General features: G+C 34.1%; 1 protein-coding gene across 3 annotated transcripts; it reads right to left on the bottom strand.

Moving 5' to 3' along the window:
- Positions 1-2,056: 2,056 nt before the first annotated feature.
- Positions 2,057-14,685, bottom strand: LOC132168622 (putative leucine-rich repeat receptor-like serine/threonine-protein kinase At3g14840). 3 transcript variants are annotated; one of them, XM_059579615.2, is made up of 24 exons: positions 14,555-14,685; positions 13,643-13,826; positions 11,957-12,028; positions 11,799-11,867; positions 11,648-11,719; positions 11,475-11,546; positions 11,297-11,368; positions 11,112-11,183; positions 10,966-11,037; positions 10,800-10,871; positions 10,630-10,701; positions 9,722-9,787; positions 7,898-7,957; positions 7,736-7,801; positions 7,620-7,655; positions 7,482-7,522; positions 6,817-7,187; positions 6,543-6,741; positions 5,984-6,115; positions 4,505-4,623; positions 4,112-4,322; positions 3,744-3,981; positions 2,950-3,100; positions 2,057-2,665 (listed from the first exon to the last, which is right to left on the bottom strand). In XM_059579615.2, exons 1-24 carry the CDS (start codon positions 14,664-14,666, stop codon positions 2,282-2,284), a joined length of 3,015 nt encoding a protein of 1,004 aa, XP_059435598.2. In that variant the 5' UTR covers positions 14,667-14,685; the 3' UTR covers positions 2,057-2,281. The 3 variants fall into 3 exon arrangements, with proteins under 3 accessions (XP_059435598.2, XP_059435603.2, XP_059435607.2); XM_059579624.2 differs by lacking the exon at positions 2,950-3,100 and having other exon boundaries at positions 2,537-2,665; XM_059579620.2 differs by lacking the exons at positions 4,112-4,322; positions 4,505-4,623.
- Between the last annotated feature and the right edge of the window lie 3,507 nt (positions 14,686-18,192).

The raw sequence follows: 18,192 nt of genomic DNA, 5'->3' as shown, positions 1-18,192 counted from the left end.
TTATTAATTTGAGGCCCCATGTGCTATAGATCGTACTAGTGGTACTTTTTCTCTTATGGCCAACATATCCTTAGGGTCTATCTATAGAACCATAAAAATCAGTGTAGAAATACAATCACCTTTATAAAAGATCGAAAATCCTTCCATGCATGGGTTGTTGAAAATCAATGAACCACGTGATCAGAAACTCCCTGCCTCCCTTTTTATTTGCTTGCTGAAAATTCCAATCACTCTTTTCCCTATTTTAATTTTCTCATTAACATTTAAATGTTTTTTTTTTTAAGTATATATCATTTAATAAATATTGATTTAACATGGTATCATTAAAACAAAAAATCTGGATTTAAATTTTGTTTTTGTCATTTACATTTTATTTTAATTAAATATTTCACGTATTATAATTTATTTATTAAAGAGATAATTAGTAATTTAACCCAGCAGATTTCCTTGACTCCCAGTGATAGCCAAAATTGTCACAGCAAATTCATCATCTTTGCCCTTACACAGACCCAATTCTTGAAAACAGGTAAATTTTGATGATTGATTCAACACCATGTGCTGGACCATGTGAGTTATGAATCATGAGTCCCACTGATAGCTAAAATTGGCGCAGCAAATTCATCATCTTTTACCCTTATACAGACCCAGTTCTTGAAAATGGGTAAATTTGATAATTGATTCAACACCATGTGATGGACCATGGGAGTCATGTGACTCTCGAGTAGCAGAGAGGATCTAAATGAATGAAAGGAAATGGGCCAAATGAATGATACGGCCTTATAAAATTAATGGCTAATAGTTAAGGGGGTAAGCATCTAATCGAAAACGGCACAATCAAGAGTTACAATGTTGTTGTATTGTGGGTTTGCCCATCCCTTTGTTGTATTTTGTTATCTCGTAATTATATATTTCCCTTTCCCCGTTATTGCTTCGAAGAAAAAGAAAAAAAAAAAGATATAACAAAATGATTAAGCTTGACTCAAGCTCGACTTGATTATTAAACAGACCGTTCATGAACACGAAATTATAATTGATTATTAAATGATACAAGCTCGTATAAACTCGGCTTGGTTAACGTTCATAATATATTAGTCTTAGTTTGAAAGAAAATTTTGTCCATTCATTAATTTGCAAGCGCATTTGCTGATAGCACATTAACAAAGACCAATCAATGCCTTGATAAAGAGAGAAATGTTAAAAATCACGTCTCTATTTCACTCTCATTTAATGGGCTGAGGTGACATTGTTCATCAACTAATCAACTCTCAAAAAATGAAGAATACAAAAGAGACAAGAATACAAACTACTTTTTTGCTAGGGCAAGATGACGGCTGGTCTCTCTATTTTCCTTTCACACAGTAACAACAACCTTATTGTTTGTCTCTCTTGTTCTGTCTCCAAACCAAGAAGAAAAAAACACTAGTGGCTTCTTTGATTCTCTTGTGCAGTGCACTGCGTTACGTAACATATGAGAGGCCCTCTTTTATAAGAGCACTAAGTTGGCACGAGTCTCCTAATACAACTTGGTCAAGAAATACAATCATAGAGAGAATCTTTGGCCATTTCGAAATTTAATCTAAGTGAGTTATTGGGTGCAGGAACCCATTAGGGCCATTACTTTGTATAAGGCTGACATGAATCTCTACCTGCTCATGTACTCTCTCTGATTTTCTTCGCAAGAAGAGAACGTTTGAGAAAGGTTGCTCATGAATATGTAGTTTTGTTTCTTTAGAGCCATATCAAGTCCATTGCTATACTGAACTCAAAACAATATTTTCTCTTTATAAACTGTTTAAAAATTACTCTCTAAATTTTCAAAGGAAAAAAAAAAAAAAAAATCACTTTAACGATCTCTAGTCTTACAGAATAATGTTACATACTACACTTCCACTTCACTGGCATGATGTGCACTAGCAGAGCCCCTCAGTTCTTGGCACTATGACATTAATTAGCCAAGTGAAAAAGGGACAAAAGGGTGTGATGGGGTGTAGCATATAGTATCCATTTCTAATTAAAGAGAATACGCTTTTTGCAAACACTATTTATAAATCTTCACTTCAGTACAGCATATTCTCTTATTCAGAATTCAACAATGGGTAAAACAAGAAAGCTATGTACTCTTTCCCATGGTCATCCCATAGGCCCAACCAAATCCCTGCAGAAGTACTATGGACTAAAACCACTCAGCTGTTCATTTAACTCTTGAATTTGGTGAAGCAAATGCGGTTTAGTTATTAGAAAAAAAGTATTTAGCATGGTTGGTGGCAATATTATACTGGCATTACTGAGAATCAAGATTAACTGGATAGATATCCTGGCCAGATGTAGAAGAAGATCCAACCCATGTCGCAACTGATGAATGTATAAGGCTCTCTGTTCCACTTGAGCTCATTGGTACTGGTTGGAGTTGGTCAAACTGGTGTCTTAAGGCACTAAACCCCATTTCATCGCCATATATACTCGGATCCATGGTGACTTCATCAACAATGGTTTGGCCTTCTAACATGCTTACTACTGCAGACATTGTGGGTCTAAGTGCTGGTGATGGATTAGTGCATAAGAGAGCAACTTTGATCATTCTACTAGCTTCCTCCTTGTTTAACTCTGAACCCAACTTTGGATCCACCAGCTCCATTATATTACCCTTTCTTTGTAGAACAAGCGCCTATAATAAGTTTAGAAAAGAGAATGAGAATGAAAAGTAGCAAATCAACATAAGAGAATAAGCGGCCATACTCACAGAGAAAATAAAATACATGTCAAAATGCTGAACTCAAGTGTGAAGTGATCAAATCAAACAATTTCAACATATGTTAGTTTATTTTGCTGGTTGAGTCTAGAGTAACATATCATCAGATGACCAAATTGAGTGGAAAAGGACAAAGAAGTAGCCAGGCCTCTAAACGTTATTTATAGACGCATATAATAAAAGAAACAAATCAATCTTACCCAATCTAGAAGGCATACATAATTCTCATTTGGTCGATATTTCATGTTGTTTTTCCCAGCAACAATTTCCAATGTAACAACCCCAAAGCTATAGACATCTGCTTTATAGGTTAAATAACCCCATAATGCATATTCTGGCGCCATGTATCCTCTGCAAATGAAGATTATATTATGACTTAGATTACTAGTATGCATAGATAGGAAAGAAAAAAAAGATCACTACTAGGAAGCTCTGATATTTCATATTCAACAAAGTCTAGCGTCAAGAGATACTTTAGTACCAAATCATATTTTATTTGCACTCAACGTGCAATTATGCAATCAATATGGCTACTAGGATTAAGTGGTAATTTCATTATGTTAAAGATACATAATTTTTTTGTCGGTGGGAAAGAAGAACATTTCATTACCTTTCCAACTTGCAAGTTACTAGAACGTGTTTCATGTTTAGACAAGTTGCAAAGGTAGAATACTGGTTGATAATTGATGTAGCTATGAACTCTGTAAGTATGGTTGAGTTGCAAATATAAACAGCTGACATATCAAAATCCAATCAAATACTTAATCCAGGACGTCTATAGTACATTCCATATATAGAGTTTTCTAATATGCAGACTTTCATTGCTGCCATATTCAGATTTACTTTCAGGGCAGCATCTCATAGAGACATAAAGATCAATTGATGTCTGTTCCTTTTTATCTCATACTAAATAACTTGGGAGGCCAAAAGAAACGGAGGAACAGAATCACAAAAAGACTCCATATTGAAGGAAAGAAGGAAAAAGGTAACTCACATTGTTCCAGCAACTCGGGTGCTGATATGGGTGTTTCCCTCTTCATCAAGCTTGGCCAAACCAAAGTCAGAAATCTTTGGGTTTAGGTCCCTATCCAGTAGCACATTGGTAGTTTTGATGTCTCTATGAACAACTTTTATTGTTGATTCCTCATGCAAGAAAGCCAGACCTCTCGCTATGCCAACACATATTTTCTGCCTTGTTGGCCAATCCAAGTTTAAGCAATATTCCTCTGGACCTACATATTTTGTAGATAGTCCAATGGGGAACTCATAAACTTAGTTCTTATTATAGTTTATTCACAGTGTTCATTACTTATCCATTCTACAGTAAACATAAAAATACTAAAGTGAAAACATTAAGCTTACCAAACAAAGCACGTGCCAGGCTATTGTTTTCCATGTATTCATATACTAAGAACAATTGATTTCCTTCAATACAACATCCATACAATCTAACAAGATTTGGGTGCTGTAAAGCAGATATCATGCCAATTTCATTCACAAATTCACGATTTCCTTGCTTTGATTTCGAAGAAAGTTGCTTAACAGCAATTATAGTACCATCTAAAAGTATACCCTGCATTAAAAATATGCATCTTCAGGTATGCAAATAGGTTTTCCTGAAAGTTTCTGTTACCAATATGAAAGAAAACAAATAGGAAATATACATGCAAAATCTTCAAAAAAAAAAAAAAAAAAAAGAACAAAGAAGAGAATAAAAGGGGGAAATAAAGAAAGGAACATGAAATCTAGATTGACCTTGTAGACAGATCCAAAACCACCTTCCCCAATTTTATTTGCAGCTTCAAAGTTGTTAGTGGCAGCCCTGATCTGTTTGAAGGTAAAGAAACCGGTTTGTAGATCCAATCCTTTCAATTCTGTCAAAAGAATTGAGCTTAAGATGTTTGACTGAATCTTACAAAATAGTTAGACTTCTTAATTTTGTATCCGAGTGCCTCTAGAGTATTAGATGATTTGAGAGAATGATACCAAGAATTGAAACTAAAAGACACTAATTCCAGTTATTATGCGTAAGCTCAATCTTTATGAGATTCTGTGGATGTGTTAACAACAAATAAACTCTTAAGACTGTTCGAATTAGCAGTACACGCACAACTAAAAATATCAACAAAAAATAAGAAGCAAGAATTAAGAATCAAGACATAAGAATTTAACTTAGTTCAGCAAGATTATCTACCTAAATACGCAGCAATAAAGATATTCTTCTTCAATTGTATCAAGGAAAAATATAATAAGACTCTCTCCCTCTCTGTCCTTATGAAACCTCAAACTACTTCTAGGATACAATGTGTGTAATCATATTAACATAAGCTTTGTGTGATACTAATCCTATCCTAAGGACATAATACACTATGAACGTCAAAATGAACAATCACTCTATCTTGCTTGACGCCAAATTCAGCAAACAATCTTTTCAACCAAACAGCTTCTTTAAATGCATGTGTAGTTGGCATGTACTCTGTTTTTCTTCCAGATTGACTCCAATAGTAGTCAACGTACTGACAAGGGCATTGAACTCATTGAGATGCTTCTGAAATGGGAAACTCTTTTACATTCTCAGATTGTACATGTTTCTCCTATGATGAATCTGGTTTGACATTGATTTTCCTTCAAAATATTACACAACTTATCCCAAATGCCTTTCACAGTCTTTTCCTCAGCCACGTTAAACATAACTGGATACGCAATCCTACCAAAGAAGGCATTATAATTTCTAGTCCTAAAACTACTGGGATTCCAACAAAGTCAATTATGATTTTCCTCTCCCATACTTCACATAGTCTAATCCTAAGATATACAGTCAAGTAGTGTACTTAGAAGAAGAAGAAGAAGATACACAGTCAAGTAGGGAGATTGAACTATCTAATCATTGCTCAATTTACTCTAGTAAACTTTGCCATCACCCTAATTCCATACTGTGTTAAAATGCAACAAAAAACAAGTATTATAAAGATTGGTTCATATCCTTTGGAATCATGTCCCTGCATTTCATGGTTCCACTAATTTTGGATTACTGATTCTTCATCTAGGCGTATATATAAAAGAAAAAAAAAAAAAAAAAGAAAAGAAAAGAAAGATCTATTAGAAGTCTGAAATAGAGTACTGAGCCCTTCAAATGCAATACAAATGTTCTGGATACTCAATTAGTTGGAGAAAATGATTTTTTTATTTCTTTTTATATCCTTTCTACATCAAGATTTGCATGGTACTTGTTACCTTTTTCTCTTGATAATCTGCGACCAAAACAGCCCTTGCACCAAAGAATGCATAAAATGATAGAAACAACACATAGTGAAAAAACTACAGCTCCAACCGCAATGTTCTTCTTCCACTTGCTAGGTCTGAAATCTATATGAAAAGAAAAATTTCCAAGAAGATTTATTGTAAGATTGCATTCCACTCTGTGTTGTATACAAAGGCACACATTTATGTGATCAATCTGGAACAAGATATCATATATAAGATGTTACAGAGATTCAACCTATGTCAAGGAAAAGAAAAATCAAAAGGCAAAAATCTGGATTGTAGCTCCATCAAATTGAAAAGTAATCTTTCTTTTCTTTTCTTTTTAAGTCTAATTTTGCATCCACTAATTATGGTACTGCTTCTACTATATTTGCTATCAATCTAATCTTAATCAATCTGCTCTACAAAATAAGTCGATAATAAAGATCATGAAATGCAGATAAACAAGAGAGAGAGAGAAGAAATAACATGTCAACTAGAAAGACAAAAAAAAAAAAAAAATTGAATACAGAACAACTACGCTACTTACTAGCCTCCACAGAGATGGCAGATATAAGAGGACCATATATTCCTCTTTTTGGAGTAGCTGTTGTCCCTTTCCCAGCCCAATGAAAGCGAATCTCTAAACTTTTATTAATAACTGAAACTGCTGTAAAGTTAATAATGACTGCAGTATCAACCCCTTTTGCTTCCTTTACAATATCAAAATCCTTCCGCTTCAGTTCCCTCTGGAACATATTAAGTAATCAAATCAAATCATCTTCAATAAATATGGAGTGCATAATGAATTATGTGATTAGTACCTGTACATAAACATCAAATATTCGTCTTCCAAGACCATAAAAAGATTTGTTGCCTCTCAATACAATCTCTGCAAAGTGAAGTCTCACAGTATATTTTCCATTTGCTAAGCACCGCACATAATATGTGAGAGAAAGGGGAGAGATGCGTGCATTCATGTACAATTTGTAGTCATGCATTCTAAGTACAGATACATTATTTGTTGTATAGTTTTTGATATCAGCTTTCTGAAAGTGTCCAGTGCTACTAAATCCCCAGTTATCTCCCGCTTCGTAAAATCTTGATGGACCTCCAAGATCTGTATCCCCTACATAACTTATGCTTCCAATATTTGCACTGCTTCCACCACAATTAATGTGCAATGAATAGTAATCTGCACAGAAACAGCAGCATTGTTAGTGGTGTTATCATACAAGCTAATACAATGGAGCAAAAAATAATGTTAAATGTTTTATTATTAATTTTTTAATATGTGGACATTTAACTGACTTTCTCCACCATTGAAATTATCAAAGAAGAGGTTCCTGTTAAATCACCAATTATCTCAAAAGCTTAAGTTGACAGGAAGAAGTAAATTTAATCATTTAATTTATACTTTAACAGTTCCAACAAATTTGAAGCACATACCTAAAATATAAATTCAAACAGATGTGTAAATGTATATTACCTTGTGAACATGGTTTGTCCTCTGGGCATACACCAAGCGTTCTTGATTAGTGTAGAACAGAAAGTAGGGTTAGGTTCTGTACAATTAAAGTATAAAAATTGACTGACACTTAAAAATGTTAATGAATCATAAGCTTACGAGTTTTCCTGTCCATGGAAGCTTTTGAACAAATTCCTGATGATGACAAACAAGTTTTTCCAAAGATTAGAAGGTCAAAGAGCTAAACAAAGGAAGAATAAAAAGAATATACTTACAGGCCTGTTCCTGTACAAGTATCTTGAGGACTTCGAGTAAGATTATTGTAAGAAAGATCTATGCTCCTGAAGTGAAATACGTTCATTTCATGTAATTTCTCTTCATCGAAGTAAAGAAAATAGAAAATTGTAAATAAAAGGTCAATCTTACAAAAACTGTACCTTTTACTGTTCCTGATCCAGTTTGGAATACTCCCATTAAGCAAGTTACGTGTTAGATACCTGATCAGTAAGCAACATAATCACATTGTTGTCAAACCTGTTTGAAAATTTTCGGGAAGTGTTGGCTTTAGAAGCTTATCTCAATCTGGAATTGGAGTAGTTGGATGTTAAGACAGCTTTCCTTCATGGTGGTTTGGAAGAGAAAATTTACATGGAACAACTAGAAGGGTTCAAGTAACTTGAGACGAAGCATCTTGTCTGTAAATTGAAGAAGTCGCTTTATGGGCTAAAGCATTTTCTTGTCCATGACAACAGTAAAAAAGTTTGACTCCTGTATGATTCAGATTGATTATAATTGTTGTGAGGATGATTGTTGTGTCTAGGTTAAGGCCCTTGAAGATGGTTCTCATATTTTTCTATTCCTCTATATGGATGATAAGCTGATTGCTGCTAAGAGCATGTGTGAGGTTGACAAGCTGAAATCTTTGTTACAAAAGTAGTTTGATATGAAAGATTTGGGCATTTCTAGGAAGACTCGTGGTATGGAGATTCGCAGGGACATGGAGGCCAAAAAATTCTGGTTGTCTCAGAAAAATTATGTCAAGAAGTTGATAGAGAAGTTTAGTATGGAGAATGTTAAACACGTAAGTGCACCATTGGCGAATCACATTAGGTTATCCATTAGTACATGCCCAAAGATAAGAGGAAAAAATTGAAGGTATGTCAAAGGCTCCATGTGCTAGAGCAATAGGATGTTTGATGGATGTGATGGTCTGTATTAGGTCTGATTTGGCTCATGCAGTTAGCATGGTTAGCAAGTACATGGCAAATCTAGGAAGAAAGCGGTCAAGTAGATTTTCAGGTACTTAAGGGATACGACAGACCATGAAATTATTTATGTTTGTAAGGCGACAGGGCTGTATTTTCAGTTATGGGATTTGTAAATGTACATTATGCAAGTGATTTGGATGATAGGAGGTCTAGTACATGTTATGTTTTCTCACTAGCAGATGGGCGTATTTGTTGGAGATCCATGCTACAATCCCTAGTAGCAATGTCTACTACAGAAGCTTTGCAGTGGCTGAAGCTACTATACTAAAGAAGCGTTGTGGTTAAAGGGGCTAGTCAAAGAGCTTGGTATAAAGCAAGGTGGAGTTCAGATGGATTGTGACAGTTAGAGTGTCAGTTACTTGGCAAAGCACCAAGTGTATCAGGCAAGACTAAAGCATATTGATATAAGGTTTCACAAGATACGCAAGCTTATTGTTTCAGGTGAAGTGATACTTGAGAAAATTCACACTTCTGAAAATGTACTTAATATGTTGACAAAGTCTGTCACAACAGCTGAGTTCAAGCACTATTCGAACTTGATCGATGTTTATTGATGCTAGAAAGAATACATTCCCCAACCTATTGGTTCTGAGTGGAGGCATAAGAATTTGACATCTGCTAAGGGGCTGAATATTCGCCAAGGTTGAGATTGTTAGAGATGATGGCTCATATTCTGGGTGAGGAAGTAAGATTGGTCTCTAGTACAAAGGCCTCATGGGCGGACCGAAGTGTGATAAGGGTAGGGTTTTAATAGGGGACGACATATATAAGTTGAGACCCTATTCTTTGTTGATATAGTGAAAAATTAGCAGCTTGCTCCTATGGACATAGGCACACTCCACTTAAATTCCGTGTGTATTATTTTCTTTACTTTTCACTAAATAGCATAGTTTCGACAATCCCTAACATTTCCTAATGAATCAAAAAATCTGCAAGGCCTCCTATGCATCTTAACATACACGGTTGTTTCTCTCTTAAATCTACATAGCTTACATGTTCATCAACGTTAGACCTTCAAATTCTGGAATTTGTTTTTCCAATCTGTTGAAACTGAGATCCCTGCAAGTATATAACAAGAAAGATGTCATGGAACAGATTTTTCAATGACAAGTTAACTGAATATGGCAAACAAGATAAAAATGTCAAAAATGTGGTGATATATAAACTATAGGCATAAGTAATTCAGAAATAGAAAATTCATATGCTTAAATCAATGGCCAAGGATGCAACTTAAAAGAGTATCTATTTGAATTTTTTTAATTGATAACCTAAGTTCCTCCATTTTTTTTTTTTCTGATAATTAAGTTTAATTAAAGCAAAACCAGAGAATACAAACAGAATACAGGGGAAGCAGAGCAAACAGCTCCCTAATCCCTCGGCAAGAAACTACCTCCACTGTTCTTTCAATCCAACAAAGAGGATGCTGCACAGACTAGATCAATAAAAAGGAGCATATCCAGACTATATTTATGTGGTAATATGGCTGATGCTGTGGCCCAAAAGAGTCAGTATCTTTCTCTCCAATCCCTCTCTTCATATGGAATGCCTCAACAATGGTTTGCGCTTACTTTACTAGATCTAGAGAGAGAATTTTACATAAATAACACATAAAATTTGAGACTTTTAAGTGGATTAAAGTCCACAAGTAATCAACTTGAAGTAAATTTATATTTTGTCATTTTATGCCTAATAACATGAGGGTATAATATATATTTTCATTAATTTTGAGATGTGAATACATGCATCACCTAACAAAAGAAATTTTTTTAAGAAAAAAAAGAAAAAAAAAAAAGAAAAGAAAACCCATGTTTCTCAATGCATGTATGAATGTGTTAACAATGTAATAATCTCAGAATAGGGATAATAAAAGGGAATATTTCCATGAGGAGAAACACATTTACAATTTTTTAAGTTTTTTCATATTTGCTATATATCCAGGGATTTCTCCAGAGATGTTACAGCTGCTCAATGTCCTGCAATATAAATTGAGTTTGTATAATTACAATTTCTGAAAAGTGCATGTCAAATTATTCTAATTCTATAGCATTTTACGGTCACAAGAATGACTCACAATTCCCCCATGTGTTTCATGTTCATTAAGGGTGGAAAATCTGAACCTTCACCGAGCAGGTCACTGATTCTTCTGTATGGAATTGCATAATTAAGAAATTATTGCTAATAATGTTTAATCACAATGTTGCAACTAAAGAACTATTCACATTAAAGGTTTAACTCACAGTTCAGTTAGATTTTTCAAGACAGATATGCTAGAAGGGATTGGCCCTTTGAGACCGCTACCTTGGATCTCTCTGTCAAATGATGATACATCCTAAAACCTTTACATCAAGGAGATTTAGAATGCATAACAGGAAAGCACACTTACAATTTCTCAAGTTGCTTCCAACTTTGGAAAAAATCTGGCATCTTTCCTGTGAAGTTGTTACTGCTAATCCTACTGCATTAGGCCAAAAATGAAAGAAATCAAATGACATAAAACATGAGGATTTTTCCAGGAGAATTCTAATGTTATCATAAGTAAAGCAGTGTAAAAGGTTGTAAACTCTTAACAATTGTCTTAATTTGGTTAGCCGGGCGAGAGCCAGGGGCAACTCCCCTGTGAGATTGTTAGCACTAAGAAAGCTGCAGACACCAAAAGTGTGATTAAGCAAATCATTGAGAAGGTAGAAATGACTACTCAAATGTGATATGAAAAGTCATATATAAAAGACAAGAAAGAAATACTGACATATCCTCCAAGTTCAACAAATTCCCAAGCCCAGGTGGGACAGTTCCAGAAAACTGATTGTTCTCTATGCTCCTGAGTATATGATGCCATTCAAAATTAAAGCAAGCTACACCAAACAAACATAATTTTACTGTAAATAATCAGTGAGGAAGAAAGATGCAATAAGAGCATACAGATATTGAAGAGTGGTCATTTTTCCCAAGTGGTTTGGAATTGGTCCTGATAAGTTGTTCACAGCGATGGACCTGCAGTGAGTTCATCTCATTCCATTAAGAATGAGCATTTATTGGCAAAACCTTGGACTTGAACTGAGGAGTCACTTACATACGTTCCAACTGCATAGTAGCCCATTCATGTGGTATATTACCACTGAGGTAGTTGCGAGCGAGATCACTACAACCAAGAAGAAATTTTGCAATTAGAAGCATAAATCATTTATCATGTGCTGAAAATTAAAACAAAACAATGTTTACTCTTCTTACATTATCTTAAGGTACTTTAGCTTCACCAGAGCTGGTGGGAGTATACCATCAAGATCCTGCCCTGTAAGTGTTCTGCAAGTAAACCATAAGCCAATCAAAGTTGGAACTTTTGTAAGTATGAACTTGCAGCATAGATTACAATACTAAAAGGGACTAGCACTCTAGTTTGAGCACCCTCACCAGAACCTACATCTTGGTATCAATTACATCATTCCTTCCTCATTGATCATCACTGCACATGATCAAAAGTCTGGTGACAGCTACTGCTCATCAAGTGGTTAATTATTGTTCTGCATATATATTTCTATATTATAGCACCTCAAACTATCACTCTATTTATAATTTGGCTATCCAATTATCAATTTGCTCGATTATAAATTGTACTTATGAACTATGGGTAAGCAAATCAACCGCCTCACTCACACCCACAAACCCAAATCACAGACCCGCAATCCAAACACGCAAAGACCATACCGGGCTCCACATCCATGCAATTCCCTAATCAGTTCAATTCACAGTGTTGTTGATCGATCTGGGTTTCGTTGTGGGAACAAAAATCCTGGGGCTTTCTTGTCTCTCAATTTCACCCCATCAGCCTCTGTAACACGTTGTACAAAATCATCTCCAAAGTTTTGGCCTTTCCCTTGAAACCATTCCTCCCAAATCTCATCTCTACCGTTCAACCTGCCTTAAACGCGAGCAGGAATATACAAAATAATTCCATCTTCGTCCACGAACTCTTCCATACTTTGAAAAACGAAAAAGGTTAGGAAATGTTTGATAGCCATCAAATTCGACATGTATAAGGCTTTTGACAGGATATATAGAGTCGTCTTTCATCCTGTGCATCCTCAATAGAATAGAATGGGGCTCCCCGTTTGGAAAATTTGAGCCCAACAGAGGCCTCCGACAAGGAGATCCTCTGCCCCCATTTTTCTTGGTGCTGATATTCTCTCGTCTTTTCCTTCCTGAGGAATCCCTAGGTAACAACAAAGGTTTCAGAATCTCCCACACCATCAATCATCTCCTTTTTTCTGATGGCCTGATCCAAATGAAGGGGGGAAGCACATGGGACCCTCCTGGCTGTTTTCAACCCTCTTATCAAGAGGCGAAACTTTCATGCTCACAATCCTACTCATTGGGCCACTACCACCAGATTTTTTTTGACACCATTTCCAATTCTTTGTTCCCTCTGTGGATGGTGGGAAAGATTCCCGCCATATCATGTATTAAGTAGGGCTGGCAGAATAAGTTGGTACGTCGGGTTAACCCGTCATCCTGATAAACCTAAACCAAAACATAACTCGTTTAATTAAACGGGTCAAACCTATAATCTTAAACACAATCTTTAAGTGACAAACGGGACCTCTTTAATCCGTTTGACCTAATCCAACATGACCCATTTCAACTCACTTTAACATGTATTTATTATATATATAAAAAAAAAAAATATATATATATATATATATATAATTTCATAAACGGGTTAAGCGAGTCAACCTGTTTATGCCAACCCCTAACTTTATAATTTTGTGTAAAAAATTATCACCCTAGTATTATGCTTGTGTGTGTTAGTTTGCTCTTGTGTTTCTTCTCTTTGTTTTCCCCTGTTTGTATCTCAATTCTCAACTAGGAAAAAAAAAGAAGAAAAATTAACAGTAGGAACTAAATATCAAGGGAGCTTACATGTTTTCTACGTGGCAAGCACCTCCAGAGCAGGAGCAATTGCACCAGACAATATTGGTGTAAACTGACTCCTCCGATTTTGGTGGCGCCGGTGTGAGCCAACTTGTGTCATTAATGCATGGGTCTATCTCCATCTTCCAGTCTGTCTTTCCTAATTGTTGAGCTATTTCACCAAGGGCTTCAACTGCACACATCAATAGTATCAAAGTCCATCATTTTCACCGGTAACATTTAGGGTTTGCAAAATAACAGAATTCACTATAATTGTAGATTCTCAAATTACGAAATCTAGTCAATTTAGACATTAAAACGTTTGAAAAATAATATATAGTAAAAAGGTAACATATTACAGTTGAGAAGTAAGAATATTTGATCAAGTTTTTGCTCTCTATGTTATAAACAACTCTTCTTTTTGTTTTCTAAAAAAGAAGCATCTTTTATAAATAGCATTTTGTAAGCGGCCTAAAAAGATATCTTCATCACTAATTATCACCCGATGTACGTGTACCCCAATCTGATTTGAATATCACTAGCCGGTAGTGTTGTAATGATGTTACATAATATATAGTATGTTGAATACATTATGACATTAATTAGCGGTGAATACAATATGACATTAACGTCAGCCCAAAAAGAGTACTTTTTGATGAAGGATTGTTTAAAAATATTTGTCAACAAAATATTTAGCTTCTTCAATTTTCATATATGTATGGAATTGACATTATTTATTTTAGAATATAATTTTGATAAACTAATTGTTTTAAAAATGAAAACATGGCCCAAGCTCCCGGCTGTACTAAACGCTTCATTAGGCTGAGGCCTTAATTAATTTATAGATATCTTCCATTTCCACCAACCTGAAATGAAGGAAAAGTTTACAGATGGAAAGAAGAAGAACAAAAGCCTCCTCACCTTCATCATCAGGAGTAGGGCCTAGACGGCCTGCTTGTGCTTCCATGCACAAAAGCAAGAAGATGAGTACCACAAAGCCAATATAAGGAACAACTCTTGCCATCATCATCATCTTCTCTACTGATCATAAGGCTTTGCAATGCTGCATAGAACATATATATATATATATATATAAGGGACCCTTTACATTTATGAGGCACATATTATTGCTTACTAAATCAATTATTTTATGTTCCTTGGGGGACCCTACACATTTGTGAGGTACGGGATTTTTTTTTTTTTTTTTATTTAGTTTTTTTAAAAAGAAGGAAAAGTTTACATATTTATCCAGGTAGAAATTAAGAAGAAGAACAAAAGTCTCCTCACACGGCCTGCCTGTGCTTCCATGCACAAAAGCAATAAGATGAGTACAACAAAGCCAATATAATGAACAACGACTCTTGCCATCATCATCATCGGCAGTGGCGGATCTAGGAATTGGAGTTACAGGGGACGTAAAAAAATAATTTTTTTTCTCTTTATGTATTATATATATTTTTTATAATATGGTAAATACAATCAAAAAATAAATTATACCATAATATATGTATCACAAATCAAATCAAATTTATCAGATTACCCAACAAAAATCAAAGTAACTATTAAAAATCTTCATCTAACGACGCCACAAACACATAATAATTTAAACTACTTACGAAATAAACTAAGCACAATTAAATGACTACTAGTGTTTCTCTCTCTCTTTAATAAAAAATAGCCTCATTTCTCCACATAATGACCATTTGAATGACAAAAAGAAGGCCAAAGGCGCCTTGGTAATTTTCTTTTACCAGGGGCACCCTTAAAATTTTGATTGAAAATGCTTAATAAATTTTTTTAAAAAAAATTTTACAAGGGGCGCCTGCCCCCAGGTCACCCCTATGTAAATCCGCCACTGATCATCGGTCTCCTCTACGAGCTTCTCTTGCAAATTAAGCTGCTTAGACCAAGGGACCTTCACACTTATGAGGTACAGAGTTATGGGCTATTCGGCTGTCGGCTGTACGACTCCTAATTATAATTTTATTTTGTCTTGAGGACTACAATATTATATTCTTATATTTTACTGAAAATAAAAACTTCATTCGTTATCCAAAATTCATATGATTGTGCCACACTGATACCACATAAAAAGTTATTCTTTTGAATTAAGTTCAATTCAAGTTTACAAGATTATTAAAATGCGAATTGTGGCGTGATAGTCCACGTAATATTTATCATGTTTACAAACAAGCGTAATAGTCCTTGATCATGACACTTACTATGTTATAGGCCACGTAGGTGACACTTCTTTTTATAAATTAATTCAATAATGCAACTTTGAAATTAATACAACCTCTTCATGAACCTATAATTTATTTGAAAGACATTATATCCTATTTTAATTTTCCTATTAATAAGCATCCACAACAACACATTTCATCTTGTTATAGTAGATGAAGGATATATATATATATATATATAAACATTTTCTTTTCTTTTCTAGCTGATTGCATGACGATACTCCTGCAAAAAAAGAAAAAAGAAGAAAGTTGAAAGATCTACGTACAAGTACTAATTACATCTTATTCTTGATATATCATCATAAAAAGTTTTAACTGTTTTTCTTTAATCTAATTAAATAAACAGTTTTCATGAATTACCTTTTAAACTACCATCAAATCAAGCTGGTTTTAGAAGTATTTTGTTGTTCTCAAAGTGATATATTGAAAAAGTCTCTCTTGTTTAATGTTTTGTGAATAATAATTGCTCAAAATATGCAGGAAATCATTTTTTCAAGAAATTATTTTCTGTTAAAAATATTTTACGACGGAAACCATTTTACGTAGAAAGAAACGTGTCTAAGTAAAATCTTCTCCAGTTAATCAATGATGTTTTCAGCAATTATTAACTAAAGTCTAGTACTAGATATATATATTTTGAGCAATTATTATTCATCTAGCAAGACGTTTACTTTCTTTTTTTTTTGGCTTAAGAATGCAGTGCACAAGGGTGTAGAAATTAGAATAGCCATATGAATGAAGACATTCCAAGTCAATGCGTCAACGCTGATGTCCAATCTCTCAACAACTTTAAGAAAATTGGTGTGAGAATACGACCACGTAAATTTATGTTGGAATTATTTCTTACTCGTAAATAAAGTGTCTTGCACTCTTCAAAAGAAAACAAATATCTCAATTTGAAACATTAAAAAAATAATATAACACTTTACGGTAAATAATTTCACTCTTCAAACAAAATACTTATCGATAAAACTACCAAATTCACCGTCTTGAAATTAATTCCACGTAACTTTCGTAAAAGTATAATAAACTCTAAAAATAATATTAGTAGAATGAAGTCATCGATATGGGTGGGGTACACTTGACGGCGACACCTTGATGGATACTAATGCCTAGAATGAGCAAGAGAAATACTACATTTTAAAAAATAATTCTCCAAAATTTGCTTCCCAAATAATGCGTTTAGACAAGCTCAAGTAATATCACGTGTAACAATCTTTTAAATCCAAGTTATTATTTGATAATCGTCCAAAAGCACAAGAATCAAAGTACCATTTAATCCAAAAATAATGGGTAAAAGCATTCCAAATATACTTACCAAAATTTATTAGCCAAAATAAATTACATTTCTCTATTTAAACTATCAGCTTTTTTAAACCACTCCCAGCAGCCTCACAATTTTAGTTATCTACTTTCATTATTCTATTTAAATATTATTTTACAATTTTTTTTATTATTTCTTTAACATTGATATTGTTGAGTGTTTTATTTTTTCCTAACAGTCATATTTCTAAATATTTGTCTTTTTTAATGGTCATATTTTTAAATATTTGTCTTATCATAACAGTCATATTTGTGAATTTTATCATAACGGACAACGGTCATATATTTGTCTTTTCCTAATGCTAGTATTTTTATTTATTTTTTATTTTTTCCTAACGGCCATCCAACACAAGAATCAAAGTACCATTTAACATAAAAAGCAAGAACATGATAAAAATATACTTAATTTTGAAATGTAACATACTACAATTTTAATACATGTCATTTTTCAAATGTTTTAACTAAATGAACGGCCTAAATTCTATAATTTAAGAATCTATACTTTACTTACAAATTGTGATCCAAGTCTATCATTCCTCATTTGATAAATGACATAAGTTGTGGGGCTCCTTTAGCCAAGACTAGTAGATATTCAATGGAAATGGGATCCTCTCCATTTCAAGGATCTTTCTCCTTATTCAATGATTTATTCAATGATAGGTTGCTTTCGAACCTAACAAAAGGGCATATTTATTAAGGAATTCGTTGGTGCAGTTGATGAAAGCGCTTCATAAGAATTAAGGAACATGTTAGGAGATAAAGCGATTATGGAGTTTGAGTATATTAATATACATAGTTGAACACTACTCTAACCGAAAAGGTTACGCTAATGGGCTAAGTTTTGCTTAAGTATATTAACTACTCTTTTCTTTTATATTTTCTCAATGTGAGACTCAATACTTACAATAATCTTTCCCTCACTTGTGAGTACTCTCACTCGCTTGTAGGTCCTTTTACATTTTCAAGAGTGTCTCTTGTCATGAGTTGTGGAAG

Source organism: Corylus avellana, chromosome 1 (assembly GCF_965113065.1).
Source record: "Corylus avellana chromosome 1, dhCorAvel1.hap1.2, whole genome shotgun sequence".
NCBI classification, from domain to species: domain Eukaryota; kingdom Viridiplantae; phylum Streptophyta; class Magnoliopsida; order Fagales; family Betulaceae; genus Corylus; species Corylus avellana.
Note: the sequence above shows the minus strand (reverse complement) of the source record. Positions and strands in the feature narration are given on the sequence as shown.